Source organism: Lissotriton vulgaris, chromosome 9 (assembly GCF_964263255.1).
Source record: "Lissotriton vulgaris chromosome 9, aLisVul1.2, whole genome shotgun sequence".
Classification (NCBI taxonomy): domain Eukaryota; kingdom Metazoa; phylum Chordata; class Amphibia; order Caudata; family Salamandridae; genus Lissotriton; species Lissotriton vulgaris.
In genome coordinates, this window is record NC_141697.1 from 456,396,162 (window position 1) to 456,421,195 (window position 25,034).

At 46.1% G+C, this 25,034-nt stretch overlaps 1 protein-coding gene across 1 annotated transcript in view; it reads left to right on the top strand.

The window, feature by feature from the left end:
• Nucleotides 1–25,034, top strand: part of ADSS1 (adenylosuccinate synthase 1) — a 478,155-nt gene that overhangs the window by 148,419 nt on the left and 304,702 nt on the right. Inside the window, exon 2 of the mRNA XM_086937899.1 lies at nt 16,306–16,408. Within this exon, the coding sequence (XP_086794025.1) occupies nt 16,306–16,408 (103 nt within the window). The remainder of the gene's footprint in view (nt 1–16,305; nt 16,409–25,034) is intronic.

Consider the following 25,034-nt stretch of genomic DNA (forward strand, 5'->3'; position numbering starts at 1 on the left):
CCTCCGTTCTAATGTTTTGTGCATCTGGCACACCTCTCCTTGAACCTTCGTCTCCTCATGTCTGTCTATTGCCTCAAGCATATTTTAGTTTGGAATTTGATGCCATCATGAGAATTTTTAAAATAAGCTCTTGCATGGAAAACGAGAATTGGCAAAGGCAATCGGTCTTTCGTTGACTGAAGAACTTTTTTCTTTGCCAATACTTATTATTTTGATGCTTGTGAATGATTTTTGTATGAAGGCATACTTGTATGAAAACAGGATTTGTCTAAAGCCAAAATGTATGTTTCCTTATGTAGAAGCACTCATTAAACCAGTAATCCCTGGAACTGAATGGGATTACTTTTGGTTGGAATTCCACGTTCTGCAAGAGCAGAATGTCCTCACCAAGTCAGGTAACCTAGTGGGCGAGGTGGGCTTACCCTGTGCCCCATGCTGTAGAGGGAGAAAGGAAGCAGAATTGGAGTAAATTTACAGCAGACCAGTGGATGACGTGCTGAGTGAAAGCCTCTGCAAATATGTCTAATATATTTATTGTAAACAAAAGGTCTTGGGTAACGCCAAACCTTAAAATAAATGGTACATGTGGAGATGCTGCAAATTAGGTGGAAATGTTTCGGGGTCGTGGTGACACAATGGTGGGCGAGAGATTTGAAAACCAATAGTCATTGTTGGAAAGTATCCTGGTAAATAATGTCAGAGAGACCGTTTTGGTGTGAGCTCCACTTGAGCTCCCACATTCTCCTAGCAGAGAAATACTTGGAGACTGGGAGATTTCAATGAGCCTAAACCTTTGGTAACAGTGAACCGGGGTGAATACTTGACATGCATAAACTATGCAAAAGTAGATAGCATTAGGTCCAAAGGTGTCTGTGTCACTTCCCCTTAATTACATTAATATGTATTTGTTACTCTTATGTAATATAACATGTTTTGTATGTTAGCAAAATGTGTGATTTGCGACCATACACAGGTGTATAAATTACGCCTGGTATTATTTACATTTTAAAATCTATTAATTGCCATCACTCCCATGTCTCCTCTTAAATGATGCATATTCATCTATTTACTCTCTGGCTACCCTTTTCCTGTTGTTTCCTTTCATTACTAAGGAGGGACCTCCACAGAGGTTCAGCGTACCAGACCCTCTTGGCCCAATCTGTAGCAACCAGGGTCAACTAGTGTCTGACTTGCTAGAACATAGCGGGATCACCAGCAAAAATGACCAGATATTTAGCTTGTGTTAATCAAGAATACTTTAGTTATGAATTTCTGTGTTCATATTGCATTACAAATGCTATAGGTGTCACATTTGCAAAAAGTTATAACTATTGGCATTGTCATTCACAATGCCAATAATTTTAATGCTGCGAGACCTATTGCATTGTAAATGCTTGTTATGGTCTGTCTTGAGATAGACTCTGTCGCCAGACAATTATGTGAGTATCACTAGAGAGGGGTTTTGGCGCCTCCAAATGTTAGGACCTACATGTTTGATTGACCAGAAATGATGTGCTTCAGCAAAAAATGTGCTTGCCCTCCACACAGCTGAGATCACTTTGTTTATTTAACTGGGTGCCTGAGCTTGACCTTTTAGGGGAACACATTTAATTCTATTAAAGTGTCTTAGATAACTTTTTCTCTGGCATAGCACAGATGGTAGGGGAGCAGTTATTAAGATATATGGATTTTTTAGTCTGGCTTGACAGTGTATTTATAAGCCAGACCTTTTGGCACTGCTAAGGATTTTTTGTTTGTGAATCTAACTTGTGCCTGTCTGAAAGTATAGGTGTTCACACTGGCTATCTACACCTATTGCTCTGCTTCCTGTATTGGTGTATGTAATACTGGAGCAAAAGGTAATAAAAAAAACGTTCTGAAGAATCAATCTCCGCAAATATGTTTCCTCCATTTTTTTTATTGGAATTTCCAGAAGATTGAATACAAACTGGTCAATGTTCTTCCTGTCAAAAGATTCCCTGCAGTGTGCTTTCTTCAGTGATCACATCGATCTTGTATTTGTTGTAAGAGGGAATGTCTACAAAACCCTACCTTCCACTCTGCCTTTCTTTCTTCATAGCTTTCCATAGCCCTTCCTATACCTGCAAGCCCCCTCTTTTTCTTAGCAACTATGGCTTTTTGTTTTGACCCCTGACTTGTACCCAGGGCCGGACTGGGAACCGAAACAGGCCCTGGCAAACTGCTCGGCCGTCCCCCCTGGGGGGGCTGAGGGAATGCAGCTCAGATGTTTGCAAGGGCTGGTTTCGGCCGATTTTGTTACAGGCGGCAGATATTGCCAGCCCCCAGTAGCAAAAATGGCCCCCCAGGTGCCCAAAACTGGCCCCCATCCTGGCTGCCCACCGGGGAAAAGCCTGGTGCCTGCTATAGCCAGTTCGGCCTTGCTTGTACCCCTGCCTCTATCATCTACCATAGTCCCACTATTCCTACCCATATTCTATTACCTCTATTCCTATCATAGCATTACCTCTTTCTGCTTATATACTAGTAATAAATCTACCTTACCTATACCTTGCAATCTTTAATTATACATTCATACCTTTGCTCCTACCTAAACCTCTAGCTGTGACCATTCTGATAACCTACTACTTCTACCCACTATGTTCCTCATTCCATGATACCTCAATTACGTCTTATACCTTTTTAATACACTTACCCCTACCTATAACATTTACTACTACAGTTCCTAGTACTCTTCTTCCCATGTCCAACTCAAGACGCCAGAGCTAGAATATGTTTCACAGCAGTGGAACCATTGGGGTATAGAATGCATTTAATACTGTTTGCATACTTTCATATTGAGTATAAGCAGTTTGTTCATTCGGTTGTCTGCTCCATTGTTAATAGGCAGATGACTATCAAAGATATAGATAGTGTCTACTCCATTTTGCAATACCATGAAATCGTTACCGTTTTATACAGCTAGGAGCAAAGGATTTCAGAGACAGTTTGGGCAAAATCCCAGCCTTTAGAAGCATGAAAACATACATCAACAGCGCACAAGATGGGGGCGTGGCTTGGACGCTGATCGGGATGGCGGCGTGAGCTTGCAGCTCCACGCAGGGTCCCGCTTTTTCTCCTGAAAACTATACCCGGGGAGACCCCTGATCGGCGTAACTGGCCTGCGAGGTGTTGGGGAACCACTGGAGAGCGGCTGAGAGCTCTTGGGGGACCGCCAGTGCCACTGAGACCTTGAGAGACGACGCCCGAGGTGTTGCCCGGAGTGTGAAGAAAATGGCGGCGGAGAGAGTCGATGGTCTCTGAACCGAAACTGAGGAGGATTGGAGTCGGCCTGCGGGGTGGCCCGCCTTTGCGAGATCGGAGTTAAGGGGGCTTGCTGGCACAGGCTTGTGGAGCTGGGGGTTCGGAGGCCGACATTGGACTGGTGTACTGGGAGCACGCACTCGTTTCTACCTCCCCCTCCCCCATTCCCCCCGGTTCTGGCGACAGAGGAGCGAGCGGCTCTGCCACTCCTGGTTCTTTGAGTTGCAGACACAGCGAAGGCACTGTACCACGATCACCGTTGGTGCGCACGTCCCCCGGGCAGGGGATATCGGGCCCTGGTGAAGATCGGGCGTGTCCGTGCGACGACGACAGAGGCACCTAAGATGGCGGCTGCGGGAGGAGCGGCCATCACGGAGCTGGGCCGGGAGGACTCGACCGCGCTATCCCAGGTCGGTGAGGCCCCCCCGATGATGATGGAACAGGAGCAGAGACTGAACCGGCGCCTAGATACTATTCTGGAGGCCATCACCTCGACCAAGGAGGCATTGCAGCAGGACATTGCGCAGGTCACCACGGGGCTGGGTCTCCTGAGGGCGGATCATGCCAAGCTGGCGGACAAGGTAAAGGACCATGAGCAGCTGCTTCTAGACCTGAAACCGGCGGTGGTGACCGCGGAACATAAGATTACGGACATCCTCAAACGTTTGGACACGCTGGAGAGACGTGCGGAGGATGCTGAAAGCCGCAATAGATGGAACAACGTGCGGGTCTTAGGCCTGCCGGAGAGAATTGAAGGGGAAGATGCGGTGGCCTACATGGAGAACTGGTTCCGGACGGTGGTGGCACCGGAGGGCCTCACTTCCTTCTTCACGTTAGAGCGAGCACATAGGGTGCCGGCTCGCCCACCAGCGCTTGGCCGCCCCACTAGACCGATGGTGGTGAAGCTCCTTCATTATAAAGATCGGGACCTGTTAATTCAGAAAGCTCTAGCTTCGGGCCCATATGAGGTGGAAAATAGCCGAGTCACGATTTTCCCGGATTATACACTGGCGGTCCAGAAGAATAGAGCATCCTTCCTGGCGGTGAAAAAGGAGCTGAGGGAGGAGGGCATCCAGTACTCATTGCTCTTCCCGGCCAAGCTGCGAGTGATCCTGGATGGGAATACTCAGTTTTTCCAGACTCCTGATGAAGCGTGGTCATGGCTGGAATTGTATCGCGCTGGCACGGACAGGACTGGCAGAAGTCAGCGAGAGAGGCCTAAACCGCTTCAGGTCCGGTAATCACAACGGATTCGCTCTCGCAACAAGCTTCAGAGGGCGAAACGGGAGGCTCAAATGGCTGCGGACAAGAGAGGGGCGCTGGCAGCGACGGCGAGCATCACGAGGTTGCAACAGGAGAGTGACCTGGCTGTAACGGACTCTGGCGATGACGGCGGCAGGACTGGAGAGGAATTATCGGAGGCGGAGAGCTCGAAGGGCCCGGTGGTCACCCCCCAGACATCCGACGAGATCTTTCACGGCTGACTCATGTATGGGACTTGGGACTCTGTACTTCTTGCTGGGAGGTGCTCTGTTGGTCATAGAGGGGCTGCCAGGTAGGGTATGGCATCAGCATTGCGGGATGGAAGGCGCGGGGCGCGGGCTCCGCCTGCCCGGGGTCGGCGGTAACTCACCCCCTCGGGGCCCTCAAGGCCTTCTGTGGTGGCAACCACAGATTAGTCGGATGTGTGTTTTGTTTAAGGTTTGGATCAGGGCTGAAATTGGGTTTGTAGGCTCTGTCCTGGGGAGTGGGGTTTGGGGAGTTTTTTCTATGATTCTTTTGGGGGGGGCAACTGCTACGATGTGGGCAATGAATGGCTACACCTGAACTGGATCGTTTTGCATTGGTATGGGGACGTTACCTAACTTGAAATGCCTAACATGGAATGTCTGAGGACTGCGAACTATGGTCAAACGCCACAAAGTGCATGCTTATTTGGTGAGGCGGGGGGTCCAGGTTGCCATGTTGCAGGAGACTCATTTAACGAAACAGGAATGCACTGCGTTACAGAAGAGATGGCGAGGTCAGGTCTTTGGAACTACTTACTCCGCGTTCACTAGAGGGGTACTGATATGGGTACGGGCGGGGGTACCGTTCCAGATGCTAAATCAACTGGTGGATCCTGAGGGTAGATATGTGGCGGTGGAGGGAAGGTTGGATGGTCGGGATGTGGTCTTATGCTGTGTATATGCTCCAAATGTTGACCAGGCTCGCTTTTTTGATGGCTTATCCTGCTCACTGGCCTCTTTCTTGGCGGGATCTGTGATTCTGGGAGGGGACTTTAACTCGATCACGGATGTAGCCTTGGATAGGTCTCACCCACCACTGGTCGATTCCCCAGTACGTAGACTAGCTGCACACAGGAAGGATTGGCAGGAAAGATGGGGACTGCTGGATGTGTGGCGGGAGCAACACCAGGGTGGCAGGGATTACTCCTTTTTCTCGGCCCTCCACGCTCTACATGTTAGGATCGACTCGGTCCTGTGCAGTGGGTCCCTGGCCACATTGGTCACCCATACGGAGTACCTGGCCAGGACCATCTCGGACCATAATCCTTTGCAGGTGCACGTACAATGGCAGCGTGCGCGACCCGCGATTCCAACGTGGCGGCTCCGGCCCGACACCTTGGAGGACTCGGTGTTTAGTGACGCGATCCAACGGGGTATAGACCAATACTTTGATGAGAATGAGGGGACAGCAACTTGTAGGTCCACTGAATGGGACGCGATGAAAGTGGTGGTGAGAGGAGTGTGCATGGGTAGGTTTTCGAATGCCGGAACGTCGGTGTTGAATGCGCTTGCCAGAGCGGAAGAGAAGCTGAGGGATCTGGAACAGCGTAGACCGGACCGCCCGGACTTACAAGCCCGGTTATTGGAAGCCAAGGAGGTGGTGGCTACCGAAACGGAACGGCTGCAGAGTTATGATTACAGACAATATGCCATTAAGGCGCATGCTGACAGGGATAAGGTAGGCACGTTACTGGCCAGGCTCGCTAATCCTGAACTCAGAGGCTGCCCAATCTTGAGCATAAAAAATACACTGGGGGAGATGGTTTATTCACAAACAGCGGTGATGGAATGCTTTCGGACCTATTATGCTGGGTTGTACGAGAGTCAATTGGGGGTTGAGGCCTGGGAGATCAGTGAACACCTAGAAGCGATGCAGCTTCCGGTGCTTGATGACGACGATGCGAAGGACTTGGGGGGACCTATCACGCTCGCTGAGATTAGGGCGGCCATTAAACATATGGCGAGGAATAAAACGCCCGGGGTAGATGGTCTGCCGATTGAATTTTACCAGAAGTATGTAGATAGCTTGGCGCCTAGATTACTGGTGGTGTATGGGGAGGCTCACAGGCTGGGGAGTCTGCCCGGATCAATGAGGAAGGCATTGATAGTACCATTGTTGAAACCCGGCAGAGAGGCAACTGATGTAAGATCGTATAGGCCGTTGTCCATGTTGACGGTGGACTACAAGATATTGAACCACATTTTGGCCACCAGGTTAGCCCCGCATATGACCAGACTGGTGCACAGGGACCAGGCGGGGTTTATCCCTACGAGGAACACAGCGCTTAATATTCGTCGTTTGATTGGGATATTGGACGGCGCAACGGAAGCGGACGGTGCCTAGGCGGTGTTATTTGTGGACATTGAGAAAGCCTTTGATAGTCTGGAGTGGGTCTATTTAGACGAAGTCTTAGTTAAGTTTGGCATTGGCGAGGGGTTCCGTAGATGGACGAAGGTGTTGTATTCCTCGGCTACAGCGCGAGTGCGCCTGGGCACTCTGGTATCTGCGGCTTATCCAGTTTGTAGGGGGACGAGACAGGGGTGTTCCCTCTCCCCACTGCTGTTCGCACTGGCGATGGAACCATTAGCTGCGCGCGCCAGGTCGGGAGACATGTACACGGGGATCGACAGAGGCGGGCAGTCGCACTATATATCATTGTATGCAGACGATCTGCTGCTGTATATGGCGGATGCGGAGCGGGCTCTGGAGGGGGCGATGGACATGCTGTCCGAGTTTGGTCGGTTGTCGGGCTTCAGGGTTAACTGGACGAAGACTTGCGTCTTTCCGCTCAGGGCGGACGCGCCGTGTCCCTCCAGCGAGATAGGGGTGGTCTGGGAGCCATCTTGCTTCACTTATTTGGGAGTCCGAATCTACCACAAGGTCGTGAATTTATTGGAGGGTAATGTTGGGCAGTGCGTAAGTGCGATGAGAGGCTGCATGTCTTTTTGGGCCTCCCTCCCTTTGTCAGTGCTGGGTAGAATAGCTCTGCTGAAGATGGTAGCGCTCCCGCGGCTATTGTATTACTTTTGCACGCTGCCCATTTGGATCCCTCAGAGGATCTTTAAGGATCTGCGGACGATGATAATCGATTTCCTTTGGGGGCACGGTCGCCGTAGGGTAGCATTGAACACGTTGCTTCGTCCCAAGCTTGAGGGGGGGATGGCGGTCCCCAACTTTGAATTATACTATTTTGCCGCGCAGCTTCAGGTTCTCACACAGCACGTGGCTAGGGTATTTAGAGGGCCTGAACACGAACGAGAGCAGGGTATACCACGTCATGTCCTGGCCTACATTATCATGCAGCAGAGACTGGAGTTGCGAGGCCTCACCATGGAGGAGAAGACGCTCAGGTTGTGTTGGCAAAGGAGTTTGAGGAGAGCGAGGGCGTCCCGACCGTATGCGCCGGAGATACCGTTAGGAATGCTGACTGCGCTCCCGCATGGGGGCGATTGGTCTCCACTACTGGAGTGGGAGGAGCTGGGACTGCAGGTGGTGGGGGATCTGTATCTTGATGGGACGCTGGTCCCCTTCCAGACGCTGCAGGAACAGTTTGGGCTGCCGGAGGGGAGCTTCCTATTGCATGCGGCCGTGGTGGCGGCCATGCAGAAGCACTGGAAAGGGGGGCTCATTGAACCGGAAACGACTATGGCTTGTCAGTATGTCGTGATGGCCGCTGCGGTGACCTGCCTCCATAATAGGATGTTGCATGAGGGGTTGGATCCGCTCCTGGGCCTGAAATCGAAGTGGGAACTTAGCATAGGTTGGCCCATTCCGGACACGGTGTGGGGTCATATCCTTAAGCGTACGTGGAAGGGTACAAGGAACGCACGCTTTCAGCAGGTACATTTTTACGTGTTGCACAGGGCCTACCTGACCCCGGAGAAGATTAAACGGTATTTCCAGGTGCAGGAGGCGAGATGTCCGAGATGCCTGGCATTGGAGGCAGATCTAGATCATTTGTTATGGGGCTGCCCGAAACTGGAGGTTTACTGGGCGGAGGTTGGGGAACTACTGAATGCAGTGACCGATCGGGAGGTGGATTTCGACATGGTGGCGTGCTTGTTGCTCTGGTTTCCACACACGAAAAATACTAAGGTGACGAGTAAATTCATTGACCTGGGGCTGATACTGGCGCAGAGGGAAATCACTTGGCACTGGAAGTCCAGGGAGGGACCGTCTGTGAGGAGATGGGTGAATGAACTGCTGAGATGGTCTGAATGCGAGAGTGTGCTCCGTATGAGACAGGCAGTCAAGCTTGATAATGAAGGGAGCTTAGAAACAGCGCGAGCGTGGGAGATGATAGTACAGGCGTTGCGTGACTCTATGGTGGAGGACGAAGACTGAATGGATGGTGCATAAGGACTCCATGAGGCTTATGAGTATGGAGGTATCAATAGATCCGTAGCGGGACCCATAATGGCGATAGGAGCTTGGCCCACATCATTAGCGGTTGCTGGGGGGGAGGGGATGGGGGTTGTTTTGGGATAGTTGGGGGGGGGTTGGACACCGGGATCCGGGTCGGGAGGCAGCAGTGATCCCCGGGGTTGGAACTGTCCTAGCGGGACGGGAGAGCTTGGATAGATGGCGGGGCAGGGATAGGGACACATGGAACTGTTATGGTGGGGGCCCACCACCGTATGGACTGGGGGGCAGGATCACTAATATCGCCATGTGACTGGACTGTTAGGATAAGCTGGAAGGCGTTGGGGGGAGGGTTAGGCGTTAGGGGGTAAAATGCAGATACATGAAGAGATTATCGACCAATTGTCCCTCAGGGATGCTCACTGTGATGTTCTTGCTGGAAGTTTGGAACACTGCGCCGCCCGGCCCCCGGGATACGGGCTGAATGGCTGTGTATGATCTATGGTTTACTCGATCCATGCGTGGGGACACCATGAGTGTGCTGGTTGATTTATTGTATGCAATGGTTTCTAATTCTGCAATAAAAACAAATTAAAAAAAAAAACAGCGCACCAGATAACCTTAGTGCACCCTAGAACTAAATGTGAAATTGTCATGGAATCATGCAAGCCTTCAGCTGAGCCAGAAGATGTCCTCCTTAGGGCCGTCTTCACGGGGGCAGACTAGTCACTATGAAACCATGTAAGATGTATTATGTGCAGGAGTGAGGAAGGTGGTTCAAAAACGCAGTGTGAGGGTGCAATTGCTAACTTTGGTATTGGAATGGACAGGGGATCAAACTGTTGGGAGTTGTGGGGTGGAGAACAGACTTGAACCTCAAACTAGCGAGACACAGATCAAATCAACCCAGATGAACAGCTATAATCAGGTCTAAGTGTGACTGGCTGAGAGCTTGCAGAAGCCATCCTATACAGAAACTTACTGAATGAAGCAGAGGTATAGACCTTTAAAGACATACCATGAGAGAGAAGGAGAAGATAAACAGTGATACAATAATCATTTTATTCAGATTGACAATCTAACAAGGTCATTTCATGTATTGCTATGAGAAGGAAGAGGTCACCATGTAACTATTGTGAAAAATCACTGCCCAAAGGGTAACTTAATGGATATTCTTTAAAGGTCAATTGTATTGAGCATTTGGCAGAAGATGGACCAATGCATGCCTCTCAAAATAGTGAATTGTGAGAACGGGAGCTTCCCAAGGAAATTTTGTCTGACATGAAACCCAAGCAAAAGGTACTTATAAAAATAATGAAAGGTCTTGTTGATAAGCTGGAAAGACATCTTGAAGGTAGGGATGGTGTGGCTGACAAAGTTTGACCAAAATATTGAATCAAAAATATTGTGAGTCACAAATATTGTTATGTTGAAGTATCATCTAACCCTACTGCATCATATTAAACAGCACCTAGAAACCACCACAATATTCCAAGACACAGAACATGCATGCAGTTCTCTTAATTGTCCATTTCTATTCCTGGTCTTGCAGCACATTGGGATCCTTAACAATATAGGGGCCAATTACTATGTCTCGGAATGGTTTTCAACCAAATTGGATTCTGGGAGTCTGACCGAACCGATTACGATGTTTCCAACCACCGTTTAGATCGACTCCCAGTGACTTCAAGGGGAGCCTGTGTACCGACCGACAACACAGGCTCCCATTGAAGAAAGGGATAGGTGGGGAAAATCATGCACCCTGTATGTAGCAGGCACTCCAGGGTGCCCGCCACACTGTATATGGTTGGAAAGGGGGGACCCATGGGTACCCCCACGGGCCGCATTCAGAGGCCGCCGGGTGAAGGCAGGGTCTGCTACAGGCCCCCAAAGTCAGATTCCGACAGCCAAACCATGTCGGAACAACCGATTCAGAAAGGCTGTCGGAATCCGACATTGTCATCACTCAGTTAGCAACGCGGTCCGTAGACCTGTATAAGTTCTCAGACCGACTCGCTTTCTCTAAATGCCATTCTGAACCGAGCCAGAAAGCCTGAATGCTTTCTGACTATCGTAATCGATCATTCGGAAGGGTTTCCAAGTCATTCGGAAAGGTGGGTTTCTAATCGGATTTGGACAAACCAAATGCCATTCGGAGCCTTTCTGACCGACACCATAATCCGCCCCATAGTCTATACCAATCCCCCTAAACAAGTTCATGTTAATGGCATGTCTGACCCTTTCCCGATTCAAAGGTGCCGCCTCTCCTCACTCCTCTTTGCTCTGTCAACTAAGCCACTAGCGCCTGGCTTACAGCTGAAATCTCACATCAGGGCATCACATTGCTTTGGAAACACAAATTACTACTAATGTACACAGGCAAAATGTTGTTATTTGTTAAAGAGCTGGAAGTCAGTGTCTTCCCAATTCTTCTGGAGGTAATTAAATTTGGTGGGTTCTCTGGACAGAAGATTCATTGGGAAAATCTGAAATAATGCGACTCTGGCTATCACCACTGCAGTCACCATAAATTACTAGCTCAAAAGGATCATAGGACCTGTATGTATTTGGGTATATGAGTCCCCATAAACATACAGACACTAATCAGACAAACTAAACTTGCTGACCAAGTTAACATACTGGATTACACTTCTGCCGCCAATGGTTGGCAGAGTCAAACTGATTAAAATGAGAATGCTTTCCACATTTGTATGTCTCTTTAACTACATTTCTATCCTACTTCATAAATCCTTCTTTATCACCATTCGCACATTGCTAATTAAACTGACATGAGGGAAATTCCCAGATTCAAGCGAGACTACCCTACCTAACCAAATGAGCAGGGAAATGTATCTGTTCCAGATCTGAGCATCACACTATGCCTCTTGCTGGTGCAGTCATGAATGCACCGCCCCACATCTCCACGTTGAACAAAACCATGTAGAGCCAGGCGATCTGGGCATGGTAATTACCAAAGTTCCACCCAGGCCTTGGGCACTATCAATATGGTGAGCTGCACATGCTGGTCGATTTGGACCATAGGTATAGAGGCACAACTAGACAGTTTGTGTTCCCCTGTTCTGAAATTAGCAAGTCCCTACTGTCACACCCATGCTCGAGTCTAAAGCCAGGGTCAGCATGCACAAGCCAGACTTCACTTGAGTGGGCCAAATATATAAAGAATGAACCTTTCTAACCCTGAACCAGAGATATGAAAACTTACAAGTTAATGCCCCTGATATCTTTACAAACGACATGGTGTGCTGCTCCATCTCGAAACCATGGGCTGCATTTGCCGAAGAGCCTCCAGAATTCCCTCCTCTAACTCACCTTCTCACCACATCAAACTCACAGGGATGGATATCCAAGCTGTACAGACTATACACAGACTCTCTCCCGAAAATCAACACACCACACTGGGCAACTGGGCTGGCGACATTGGTGAGGCCTCAGTGATGCTGAATGGCAATATATATGCACAAAAACCAGGCTTATTTCCATAAATGAGCTCCTCCACTTCATATTTATTAACAGGATTTACTTTTCCCCCAAACCGCTTCCTGCAATTGACCCCAGTTCCCTAGCTCTCTGTGTCTGCTGCTCCACAGAACCAGACAGTTTTTTTCATTTATCCTGGGACTGCCGCTGATAAGTGTATATTGGTCATCGATTGCCAGCATCATTAGGCACAATGTTGAACTACCTAGCTTATGTTACAGAGGTCGGTCAAACCACTCCCAAAACATATTAGGAGATTATCCCCAATATTGCTATTATTAGCCAAAAGGCAGTTACTCTTTACATAGATGCAGAGACCCTGCCCTGTTGTGAAGACCTGGCTTACAGATTCAGCGTTCTGTTCCGAACCTGCGGAAATATATGCTGAGTTTCCAACTCCACCATCATGGCTTAAAGGCATTTTGGTACCCTTGATAGGCTATATGGATAACATTTTGTCACAGATGTAATATAATGTATGTAGCCTTCAATGATAGCTCAGCTATGCCTTAACCCCTTCGATGCTTGTGACGGAACCATTCCGCCATCAGTCACGGCTGAGCTGTGCTGATTTGGAATGGTTCCATCACGACCACACCCTATTCTGGAATGTCCAGCACAGGGGAAAAATTCAAGTAGCAGCCAAGGTGTTAATCTGTGCTTATAACAAGTATACTACCCACCATACATTCGTTGCTAATTGCTCCACACTGTACATGTACCATAAGACTCTTGCTGTGCTTTGATTTGTTGTTTCCAACAATAAAACTAGAAAAAAATGTATCATCCAACACTGTTAAATCTGACCACTTCAAAAGTCCAGCACTTTCCCTACTTTTCCTTATGTTGGAGTGGGAATATTAAATATGACCCCTCCAAAGTCCAAACCTTTCACAACTGTTGCTCAGATTGTGTTGGCAATAGTAAATCTGACCACTTCAAAGCCCAACACTATTCCTACTTTTGCTTACGTTAGACTGGGAATAGGAAATCTAAAACCTCCAAACAACATCATGTTTTCATACTTTTGCTTATTTTGGAATTAATTATTACATCCAATACTTTCCCATTGTTTTTACATTGAATTGTAAGTAGTAAATCTGATCCTTTCACAGTCCAGTGCTTTACCTACTTTTGCTTACGTTGGAGTGGGAATAGTGAATATGACCTCTCTGAATCTAATACTTTTACTACTTTTTCTCACTTTACAGTGGGGATCATACATGTAACCATTCCAAAGTCCAACTATTTCCTACTGTTGCTCAGTTTGTTGTGGGAATAGTAAATTTGACTCTTTTATAATCTAACACTTTCTCTGCTATTGCTTAGATAATATTGTTAATAATTTTTTTTTAGGTTTTTAAAATATTTATAAAATGATTTGTCATTGACCTTTTTATTTTATATTTAATTTTTGGGACTATTCTTTTTTCAATTATAATTATGAATTTGCTTGATGGATTACTTTTATATAAATATTTATATATCTATCTATATATATATATATATATAGATATATATATATATATCTATATATATATATATATATAGATATATATATATATATATATATATATACACACACACATATCTATAAGCGCACATATATATTTCTTATTTTTAACATTCATACTTTTAATGTAATTTGAATGTATTCTTTTTTCAATAGTTTTTTAATAATTCTTTGAAGAATACATTTATGATTATAATGTTATTTAATAATATTTTTAAATAATATATTTATTAACCATATTACTATTTTAATCTTCTAAACAAATATAAAAATATGCCATTTATAGTCAATTCAATATATTTACCTGGATTTTACAATATTCTGGTAAATTATGTCTTTGTCTCAGTATTTTTGTAGTTTACATACAAAGTATGTTAACTTGATATTGATATTTTGGTTCCAAGTATGCTTTTTCACACTATTTGTGTTATAAAATATTGTTGTTCTCAATAATATGTCATACAAGCACACAAACATTTCGTTCACAGAGCAGTACTTTGCTTTGTGTTGTGACCAGTCTTGCCCATTGTGGTGTGACAGATTCTCAGATGCTTTGAAGGTCAAAGAGGCTGTTTATCCTGAAGTTCAACCCATCCTTCCCTTTAATGTCAATGGAGCAAGAATTATTTTACGCTGATTGTGAACATTTCCAAATGCTGGGACAGAGTTTTGTATCAGAAAGCATTTCTCCATAATGGCCCTACTGGCCGTACTGGGCATCGGATGTCTCCCCAGGAGGCTGGAAGGGTGAAGTGCTGGTTTTGTTACGGGCACTTTTGTTATGGGGCAATGCTGCAATGTCAGACCCCAATAACAAAATCAGGCAGGCCAGCACAAACCACATGGCACACACTTTTGTTTCCAGCCTCCCTGTGTTTTGAAATATGGTACACTTGTAAAAGTACGTGCTGCAGAGTTCGTCGTATATGACACACTTTTCAGCGACAATAGCATTTCCAAGATATCTCTGGTGATTAACCTTCATGCTGGAGTCAGCTGGAGTTTTTGTCCAGTGAGAGTTTTGTCTCATCTGAGGTCGCGCGGAGGGTTCATATGCCTGCTGCAAAGAATGTGTACAACGTAGATCAAATAATTGTATTTTATGTGCAGAGCTCTGTGGGTTACTGCTTTTGTCACAAAGATCCTTTTCTTACTGTGCAGTTCATAAACTATAATAGTGAGCTATCACAACGAGTCATTAACTGCCATGAAAGAGCTGCATGCCAACTGCATTGTACAGGTTAGAACGTTTTGTTTTACCCAGTCTTTCATTATCCTAATGTTGCGTAAAAGGGTTTGTTTGGGTAGAAATACATTCTTATTAGAAAATCTAACCCTAACCACTGTGCCACGTTTTGAATCCTGTGTTTTGTCTTCTCCAGCCCAAGCACTCTTAAAAAATGACTACACCTCGTAGTGACCTTTGTCTTATGTAAAATTTCCTTACAAATTACACACATATTATTCATCTTTGCCTCTATGTCTGTTTGATGTAAAGTTCTCTGACACCATAATCTGGTATGAGAGGTGCTATAAAACAAATGCAATACATATGAAGGAGGGACAATGGTGAGATGAGGGACACTGTTGGAGAGTAAAGGTGAGAGAGCACCACCCAAAAAAGCTTGTCATGTCCTGGTGCACCGTAAGCTCATCAATTACTATGCTTTACATGCCAATACAATGGAATATACAATGAAAAATGTGTTGTTGAAAACACAATTTTTGCCGTGTTTCCCTGCATTTTCTTAAGGGGAAACCCAAAAAGCCCACCCCCCAAGCCCTCCTTGTAATGGTCGCGCTCACTTGCTGCGCCCTCTAACTTTTCAACTTACGTGGCTGGTCTGACAAAATTGGCCAGGGCTGCTGTGGGTTCCCAGTCCGGCCCTGCCCTCCATATGTACAATCACATTTCAATAATAGCGAATTATAGGAACAGGGTCAACATGCCACCGCAAGTGGCACAGTGTGGATTTGACATCAGACATAGCATTTAGTGGTCCATAGATCCATTGTCTGCTCCTCACCTCGCTAGGATACAGATAACTCCCAAAGCACTTTCAGTTACACTGAATCAGCAAATACACTTGTTTTTTCTGCCTCGCAAGGCACTGTATTAATTACTGTGTCATGTTTATGTTTGTTTGGTGAATTGAAAAAATATATGTTATAAAAAAGTTAAAATTTGTATGCTTTATGATGACAACGTTTTTAAATTCTGTTAAGCATCATAAGATCTGCAATGATAGGCTATGTGCCGAATAACACAATGCACAAATACATAGGTATTCGCTTATGTGAAAAGGCATAACTTCTGAAAAATACATTATGTTATGACAATCTTGCTCATCTTCTTCTAGGGTGGAAATAATGCAGGCCATACAGTGGTTGTTGATGGAAAAGAATATGATTTTCACCTCTTTCCAAGTGGCATTATTAATCCAAAAGCCATATCGTTTATTGGTAAGTAGAAACGTTTACGTGCTGTCAGAAGAAGCTCCTACTATGCATGTTTGTTTGCCTAATTCAGCGCACTATATATTCAAATGCACTCTGAGGTGCTTGTGCACAAGACAGCTATATTTGCATGCAAATGATGTTTAAAGACCAGCACAATATTTTCTTTATGTCTTCTATTCCGGCCAAAAAACTGTAAATAGATATATATATAGAAACAAACAGCGTCCCCACACTTTTACCAATAAAAACAGAATCCTCCTTTTGGCATTAGATCTGCATCTGGGGCAGTGCTGACAAAAAACGTACAGTGGAAACATGAAGATTGTTTCTTTGAATTTAATTTGATTCTACCCCCTACCGTTTTTGGGACATCAGCAGGTCAGCTGCCAAAGAAACCTACCAACCTCAAATATTTCTGAAAAGTAATTTAGATTATTGGGCATGACTTGCATGATACCACTACCTTTTCGAATAAGAATGCCCTGCAGACATCAATCTTTTGACAAAATCACAAATTTCCATCACATTTGTCCGGCTTTCGAACAAAATATTGAAAAATAAATATTGAGATGTGTTGAAAGTAAATACCTCACAAGAGTCCAAGTAACAGTTACAGGTAAGGATCTTTATTCATGATGAAGTACAGAGGTGGCAAGTAGGTAGCCAGGGTACTAGGTAGGCCAGGAATTAGGTTTTTAAGAAGGCCCCACCAGGAGCTGCTTCCTTCAGCTCAGCCAGGAGTCAACTGACAAACATGAGTCACCCCACATTCTGTGACATCATTAAAAATTCTACATGTCCCCAGACTGAACAAGAAGGAAAGACAGGGTGAAAAGGAGGTAGACAAGAAAAGACCCTACAACAAGATGCAGAAATATGGAGTTGGAATTATCATCATGCACAAATATTGTGTGCAAATATATCGTTGACAAGGATATTGATGCTAAGGTAAGTATTATTGATGTTAACATATCTATGTTCGTAAATATACAGGTTAAAATATCTATGTTGTTAATATTGTTTTCAAAAATATTATTGTTAATATTGTTTCTTATCATTTTCTGTATACATTTTAATTGTATATGTTATGAATTGTTTGTATAATTATTGTTAATTTTTTTGTAATATAGTTTGTAAATGTATTGGGCCTAATTACGATTTGGTTCGTGCTGTGGGCGGTTTCTGTAAATATGTATTTATTATTTTTTTTAAGATATATTTTAGGTTTGTAGTGTTAAGTTTGTAGAGGTATAGGTAAGAAGTTGTTTAAGTAATAATAAATGTAAAAATTGTTATTAATTCATTAGAAATTATCACATTATGCTTTTTAATTGTAAATAACATTATGTTTGTTGGGTGTTATGATTGTGAGAATATAGGGCCTGATTCACAAAGGGCATCCACAGTTGCAGCGGAAGCATCGCAATCGTGGGGGAGTCTCTGCACTCAGGCGGAATCTCTGTATTGAAAATTCTCAGTGCGGAGTTTCCGCCCCGAGCATGGAGACTTCCCCATGACTGCAGGGGTGGCCTTTGTGAATAAGACCCGTTGTGTGGTATTTTAATTATATTATTAAACATTGTAATAAATATGTAATTTGTTTTATTTGTTTTTAAATATATATGTATATATATTATATTTAAATAATTATTTCTCTTGAGAATTAATATATCTGTTAAAATCTGTTATGTGTTCGAAGTGAACTATTCTCTCTCTACTACTTTACTGTTGCACAGGCTGGAGTAGGAATAGTAAATTTTACCCCTCCGCAATCCAGCACTTTCCCTATCATTGCACCGACTGGAGTGAGAATAGTACATTTTCCTCCTCCTGGGTCCAACCTTTTCTCTACTGTTGCATAGACTGGAGTGGGAATACAAAAGTTTGCCCCTCTGCAATGCAACACTTTCCCTACTGTTGCAATGAATGAAGTGGGAATAATTATTTGCACCCCTCCTGAGTCCAATACCTCCCCTACTGTTGCACAGAAAGAAGTAGGTATAGTAAACATTACCGCTCCCGAGTCCAACACTTTACCTACTGTTGCGCAGACTGGAGTGGTGTTAATAAATTCTACCCCTTCTGAGTCCAACGCTTTCCCTACTGTTGCACAGATTGGAATAGAATTAGTATATGTATTTTTCCTACAAGTTTTTTTTTTATATATATATTGTTTACATTTATAATGTTATGTTTCTGTGTATTTAAAAAAATATTATTTTTATTTAGTAATGTTTGTAATATCTAATATATTTTTTGTCAAATGTAAAATATTTTCCAGTGTCATTCATATTTATTTGTATGATATTAAACTTTACAAAAAATGATCAACTTTATAAGTTAAAATTCCTCCTTTAATGATAGTTTAAAATATTATATGTTAAAATAAACATATAGATATATATGTGTGCTTTTAAAATAAGTATATTATTCATATATCCCCTTGCTTGGCTCACCTTCTTCCTGAGCGACCGTACCCAGGCCGTCCATCTTGAAGGGTTTTCTTCTCCCCCACGTAAGGTGCAGTGTGGTGTTCCCCAAGGTTCTTCCCTTTCCCCTCTCTTATTCAATCTCTACATTCTTCCTCTCATCCTTGCACTACAACGACTGGAGGTAACCGTCTTTAATTACGCGGATGACCTCCAGCTGATCTTTAATCTTTCACACTCTTCTGAATCTATTTCTAATTTTCAATCAATCATGATTTTCATCAGGGACTGGATGAACTTTAACCACCTAAAACTTAACCCAGACAAAACCGAGTTGGTTTTGACTGGTGGTGCATCCAGTCCCTGGACCTCTATGTTCTGGCCCCCTTCACTTGGTCCCTCCCCCTCACCTTCCTGTTCTGTTAAAACACTTGGGATCACATTAAATCAGAATCTAACCTTGCACACCCAGATCAGTATGGTGGTGTCCTCCTGCTTCTTTACCCTTCGCACTATTAGGAAAATCTCTAGATTCTTTTCTTTTCCCGCTCTCAAACTCATCGTGATGGCAATGGTCCTTTCACGGCTGGACTAGGGAACCATCCTGTACAATGGCGTCCCAGCTTACGCTCTTCGACGCCTACAGCTGGTACAGAACCAGGCAGCACGCCTTATTTATGGCCTCCCTAAATCCCATCATGTCACCTCTGTATTAAAGAACTTGCATTGGTTGCCCATTAGGGAGAGGGCTCTTTTCAAACTGGGCTGCACTGCCTTCCAGGCTCGAGCTGGAACCGCCCCAGCCTTCATAAATTCGGCAATCTCCTGCTATACACCTGCTAGAGAGCTCCGCTCATCCTCCCAGTCCCTCCTCTCCGTCCCTCGCTACAGGAAGATGAGGATGGGGGGGTGAAGTTTGCGGTCCTTGGCCCCACCTTTTGGAACTCCCTCCCTCCCAATGTTCGATCTATTCCACTCTATTCTGACTTCCGTAAGGCATTAAAAACCTTCCTCTTCCTGCAAGCATTCCCAGCCTAGTCCTTCAACAGCTGTTATCTGGGTTCAATAAATCCTTAGCGCCAAGAAACCGCTGGGTAAAAGCGCGCTCTATAAATGTTTTTAAATTCAAATTCAAATTTAAATTAATTATTTAAATATATGTAATTCACATTATATTACTGCTAAATGGTAATATATTTAGGGGCCGATCACAATGCGGCCCGTAAAGGTTCCAACCTGCAGTCGGAGCTTTCAGAGCCACATCGTAATGGGCCAACCAGTTTCCTTTCCAACCGCCTCATAATGATGGAGGTGGTCGGAAAGGAAACCGGCTGGTCATTCTGGCTGACTATGTCAGACTCGGAGAGCCCTCCCGCCAGTCTGAAGCTGGCTAGTAATCTCAAGGGCAGGCCTTTCCGCACTTGAGATTACAATGCAAGCTTTCCGACATGGGTTCCTTGTCGGTCTGGCGGACATGGAAACCTTGTCAGAATTTTTTTTTGAAGGCCCACAGTCGGGCCCCCTTTGATGCCTCCGATTGGACAAGGCGGAGATCGAGAAAAGCAATTGAGAAGATTAGAGTCAAATTACATACTGGCACTCAACACACGTTCCCCGGCAGGTCCGAATATGGAAGAAGACTTTATTACACATTTGTAAGCATTGTAGGGTACCCTAATGAAGTAAGAAATGTTATGCAGCATCCTCCTATCTGTTTTTAACCATTTTTCTCTTTTTTAGTATCACATTTTCTTATTATTTTTTGAGGGACTGAATAGTAGCTATGAATGAAGTACAACATGTGGCATACTTTGCCCACTTGGGCTTGATAATGAGTATTAATACCATTGTCAAATGTCTTGTAAGGTAATTCCTGTGGCGCGAGAATCACAAATAAGCATGCGATGGGCAGCAATGAAATTACAGAATTTTACAGCATAAATGTACTGCATGTCGAATATTATGTTGACACACAGTAACACGCATATGTCTGTAATTGCAAGGTAGTAGTTTTAAGCAGCAGGTCACCATCATTGTTATGGCGTTGATTCCTATTGTGTCACAAATTGCAACCTATCTGTTGGAACCTGGGATGTCAGGTCACCTAGGGTAGCCTGGCCTCGGGTAAGACATACAATTCTAGAGGCATAAGTGTGAAGGTTGCAAACCACCCAGCATTAAATCCACGCAATAACACTTAAAAAGGACACTACACCAATTTGTTAGGAAAATACGAGCTGTTTTATAAAAATAAGATTCTCTTTGTTTTAGCTCTTGGTATTCACAATTGAAAGTTTACACATAGATCAGGAGAAATAATAACTCTTTTCTGTCTGTGGAAAGAAAATTACAACTCAATACATTCAACCTGTAAATATTCTTAGTCTTTCACAGTTACCAAATCAACATCTTACGCAGATTTCCTTTTAGAGATGATAGCTCAATACAATTTAGTCAGGAAATTAATACAGTCCCTGCAGAAATGCTAACTTAAATCATCAATTTTACATCACTAGTGCATTTACTCAGTCTCCAGCATTAATTAGGCGTGGTTACTCTGTAGTGCGCTAAACTTTCCTCCCACCGCATCTATCTTCCCCAACAACAGGTAGACAGCCCTTGAGGGGATTTAGAAACTCAGGTTTTTATATAAGCACCCACACTTTCAATGAGGAACTGATATCTCATATCGCAAAAAGCCAGACAGGTCTAACACGCGTCCCCCCCAGCTGAAAGTGGGGAGAACTACCCAACCCCTTGAGAGTCCTCATCACTAAGGCAGAAATACCTGGAGAGACCGTCTGCATTGGCGTGGTCCACTCCAGGCCGATGTTCCACCCGGAAGTCCATTCCCTGTAGGGAGATGGACCACCTCAACAGCTTCGGATTTTCCCCCTTCATTTGCATCAGCCAACGAAGGGGTCGGTGGTCAGTCTGAACCAGGAAGTGCGAGCCAAAGAGGTATGGCCGCAGCTTCTTCAGAGCCCACACCACCGCAAAAGCTTCCCTCTCAATGGCACTCCACTTCTGTTCCCGGGGAAGCAGTCTCCTGGATAAGAAGACACAGGCTGATCCAGGCCCTCTTCATTTAGTTGCGATAACACTGCCCCAATGCCATTTTCTGATGCATCTGTCTGGACAATGAACTCCTTGGAGAAGTCTGGGGCCTTCAGGACCGGTGCCGCACACATTGCCTGCTTCAATTTCTCAAAAGCTTGCTGACAAGCTCCCGTCCAAACTACCCGTCGAGGTTGTTTCTTTGAGGTGAGCTCTGTGAGGGGCGCTACAATAGTGCCATACCCCTTCACAAAGCGACGGTAGTAGCCTGTGAGGCCCAGGAAAGCTCGGACCTCAGTCTGTGTCTTGGGGGGTTCCCAGGCCATGATTGCCTCAATCTTCGCCTGCAGGGGCTGCACAGTCCCCCTACCCACCAAGTGTCCAAGGTACACAACCGGCCCCTGCCCAATCTGGCATTTGCTGGCCTTGATTGTCAATGCAGCTTGTTTCAGGGCCTGGAGAACTGCTTGCAAATGCTGAAAATGGTCCTCCCAACTGCTACTGAAGACAGCAATGTCGTCCAGGTAAGCAGCAGAGAAACTCTCCATTCCAGAGAGGACCTGGTTCACCAGCCGCTGAAATGTGGCAGGGGCATTTTTGAGCCCAAAGGGCATCACGCAAAACTGGAAGTGTCCCTCAGGCGTGGAGAAGGCTGACCTTTCCTTTGCTCCATCTGTCAAGGAGATCTGCCAGTACCCCGGAGTGAGGTCAAAGGTACTCAGATATTGGGCAGCTCCTAGCCGGTCAATGAATTCATCCGCCCTAGGGATCCGATGAGCATCAGTCTTTGTGACTGAGTTCAGTCCTCGGTAATCCACACAGAACCTCAGTTCGGGTGTGGTGCCTGGTGGTGCGGCTTTTGGCACGAGCACCACCGGACTGGACCAAAGGCTGTTAGAAGGTTCAATAACTCCCAGCTCTAGCATCTTGGCAACCTCTCCATGGATGCTAGCCTTCACCTTGTCGGACAGCCGGTAGGTCTTCGACTTCACTGGTGGGCTGTCCCCTGTGTCCACATCATGGGTACACAGGTGAGTCCTTCCCGGGACAAGGGAGAACAACGTAGAGTACTGCTCCAGGATCTGGCGGCAGTCCTCACGTTGCTCAGGAGTTAGAGTGGGAGAGAGAATCACTCCCTCCACTGACCCATCCTTCTCTTGAGACGAGAATAAGTCTGGGAGAGGTTCGCTTTCCGCTTTCTCTTCCCCATCAGTCACCATCAACAACATGACCTCGGGCCTCTCATGGTGGAGTTTGAGACGGTTGGCATGCAGCACCCGTAGGGGCTGTCGAGGGGTCTTAAGGTCCACCAGGTATGTGGCCTTACCCTTCTTCTCCAACACTTCAAAGGGGCCTGTCCAGCGATCCTGGAGGGCACTAAGCTCTCCAGGCTCCATCACCCACACTTTCTGGCCAGGCTCCAATTCCACCTGGTGAGCATTGTGGTCATACCACTCTTTCATGACTGCCTGGCTGGCCTCCAAGTTGTCAGAAGCTTGCTTCCACAACTTCGCCATTTGGCTCCTGAAGGCCAGCATATAGCTCACCACATCCTGGGAGGCTTCTCCCAACCTTCCTTCACCAGGCTGAGAGGACCGCGTACAGGGTGCCCATACAGAAGTTCAAAGGGGCTAAAGCCCACTCCCTTCTGTGGCACTTCCCTGTAGGAAAAAGAGCAAACAGGGTAGGAGGACGTCCCATTTCCTCCGCAGGCTTTCGGGCAGACTTCTGATCATGCCCTTCAAGGTCTTATTGAACCTCTCAACCAGTCCATTCGACTGGGGGTGATAAGGAGTGGTGAATCGATAGGTCACTCCACACTCCTTCCACATTGCCCGCATATAAGCTGACATGAAGTTGGTCCCCCTGTCGGACACAACTTCCTTGGGGAATCCCACTCGGGTAAAGATCCCCATTAGGGCTCTAGCCACTACAGGTGCAGTGACTGTCCTCAGAGGAATTGCCTCTGGGTACCGTGTGGCATGATCCACCAGAACCAGGATAAACCTGTGACCAGCTGTTGTTGGTGGATCTAAAGGCCCTACAATGTCGATGCCCACCCTCTCAAAGGGTGTGCTAACGACGGGAAGTGGTTCCAGGGGAGCCTTTAGCTTCACCCCTGTTTTCTCACTGGCCTGGCAGGTTACACATGTCCGACAGTAAGTGTTGGACGCCACTTTCATCTGAGGCCAGTAAAAGTGGAGGACAAGCCGTGCAAAGGTCTTGTCCTGGCCTAAGTGTCCTGCCAGGGGTATCGCATGAGCCAATTCCAGAAGAAAGGCTCGGTATTGTTGCGGGACTACCAAGGCCCTTGACGAACCAGGTAAGGGTACCTTGGGTTCACTGTAGAGGAGTCCATCCTCCCAGTAAATATGGTAGTATCCCGTAACATCACCTGCTGCTTGGGCTTCAGCCTGTCGCCTCAGTCCCTCAAGGGTGGGGCACTCCCTCTGCCCCTTACAGAATTCCTCTCTGGTAGGACCTCCCTCCACATGCCACTCAGCAGGGATGGGTAAATCCTCCAGAGAGTCTACTTCCCCCTCCACGGACTCCTGGTCCACCACCGCTGGTGGCCGATCTGTCACATGGGGTGTGGAAGCCGGAGCAGGCTCTTCCTGTCTCCGGGTCTGTCCCTTTTTAGCAGCGGGTTGGGCCATTGTTCCCGGCTCCAACCCAGGCGAACTCCCTCTCCGGGCAGTCGCAGACCGTGTGCTCACACAGGCCCAGTCAGGTGTACCCAGCATCGCAGAATGCGTCCGGTATTCCACCTCTCTCCAAGTGTTGTGCTCCATGTCATTCCCCAACAGACAATCGACTGGCACGGCAGGGCTTGCGGCAACTCGAAGTGAACCTGCAACCCCCTCCCACTCAAAGGGAACCTCAGCCACTGGATAGTGGCCCATTCTGCCGTCAGCCATCGCGGCGGGGTGGAGTACATTGGGAACCACCTGCTCTGGAGACACCAGTTGACTTCTCACCATAGTCATACTGGCTCCTGTATCTCTCAGAGCCTCCCCTCTCTGGCCATTGATGGTGACCCACTGCCCATACTTTGTAGTATTTGGGGGCACCTGGATCTTTGGAACCATCTCCCATTCTCCCAGGGACACTAAGGTGACACCCGCCCACTCACCCCCCTTATC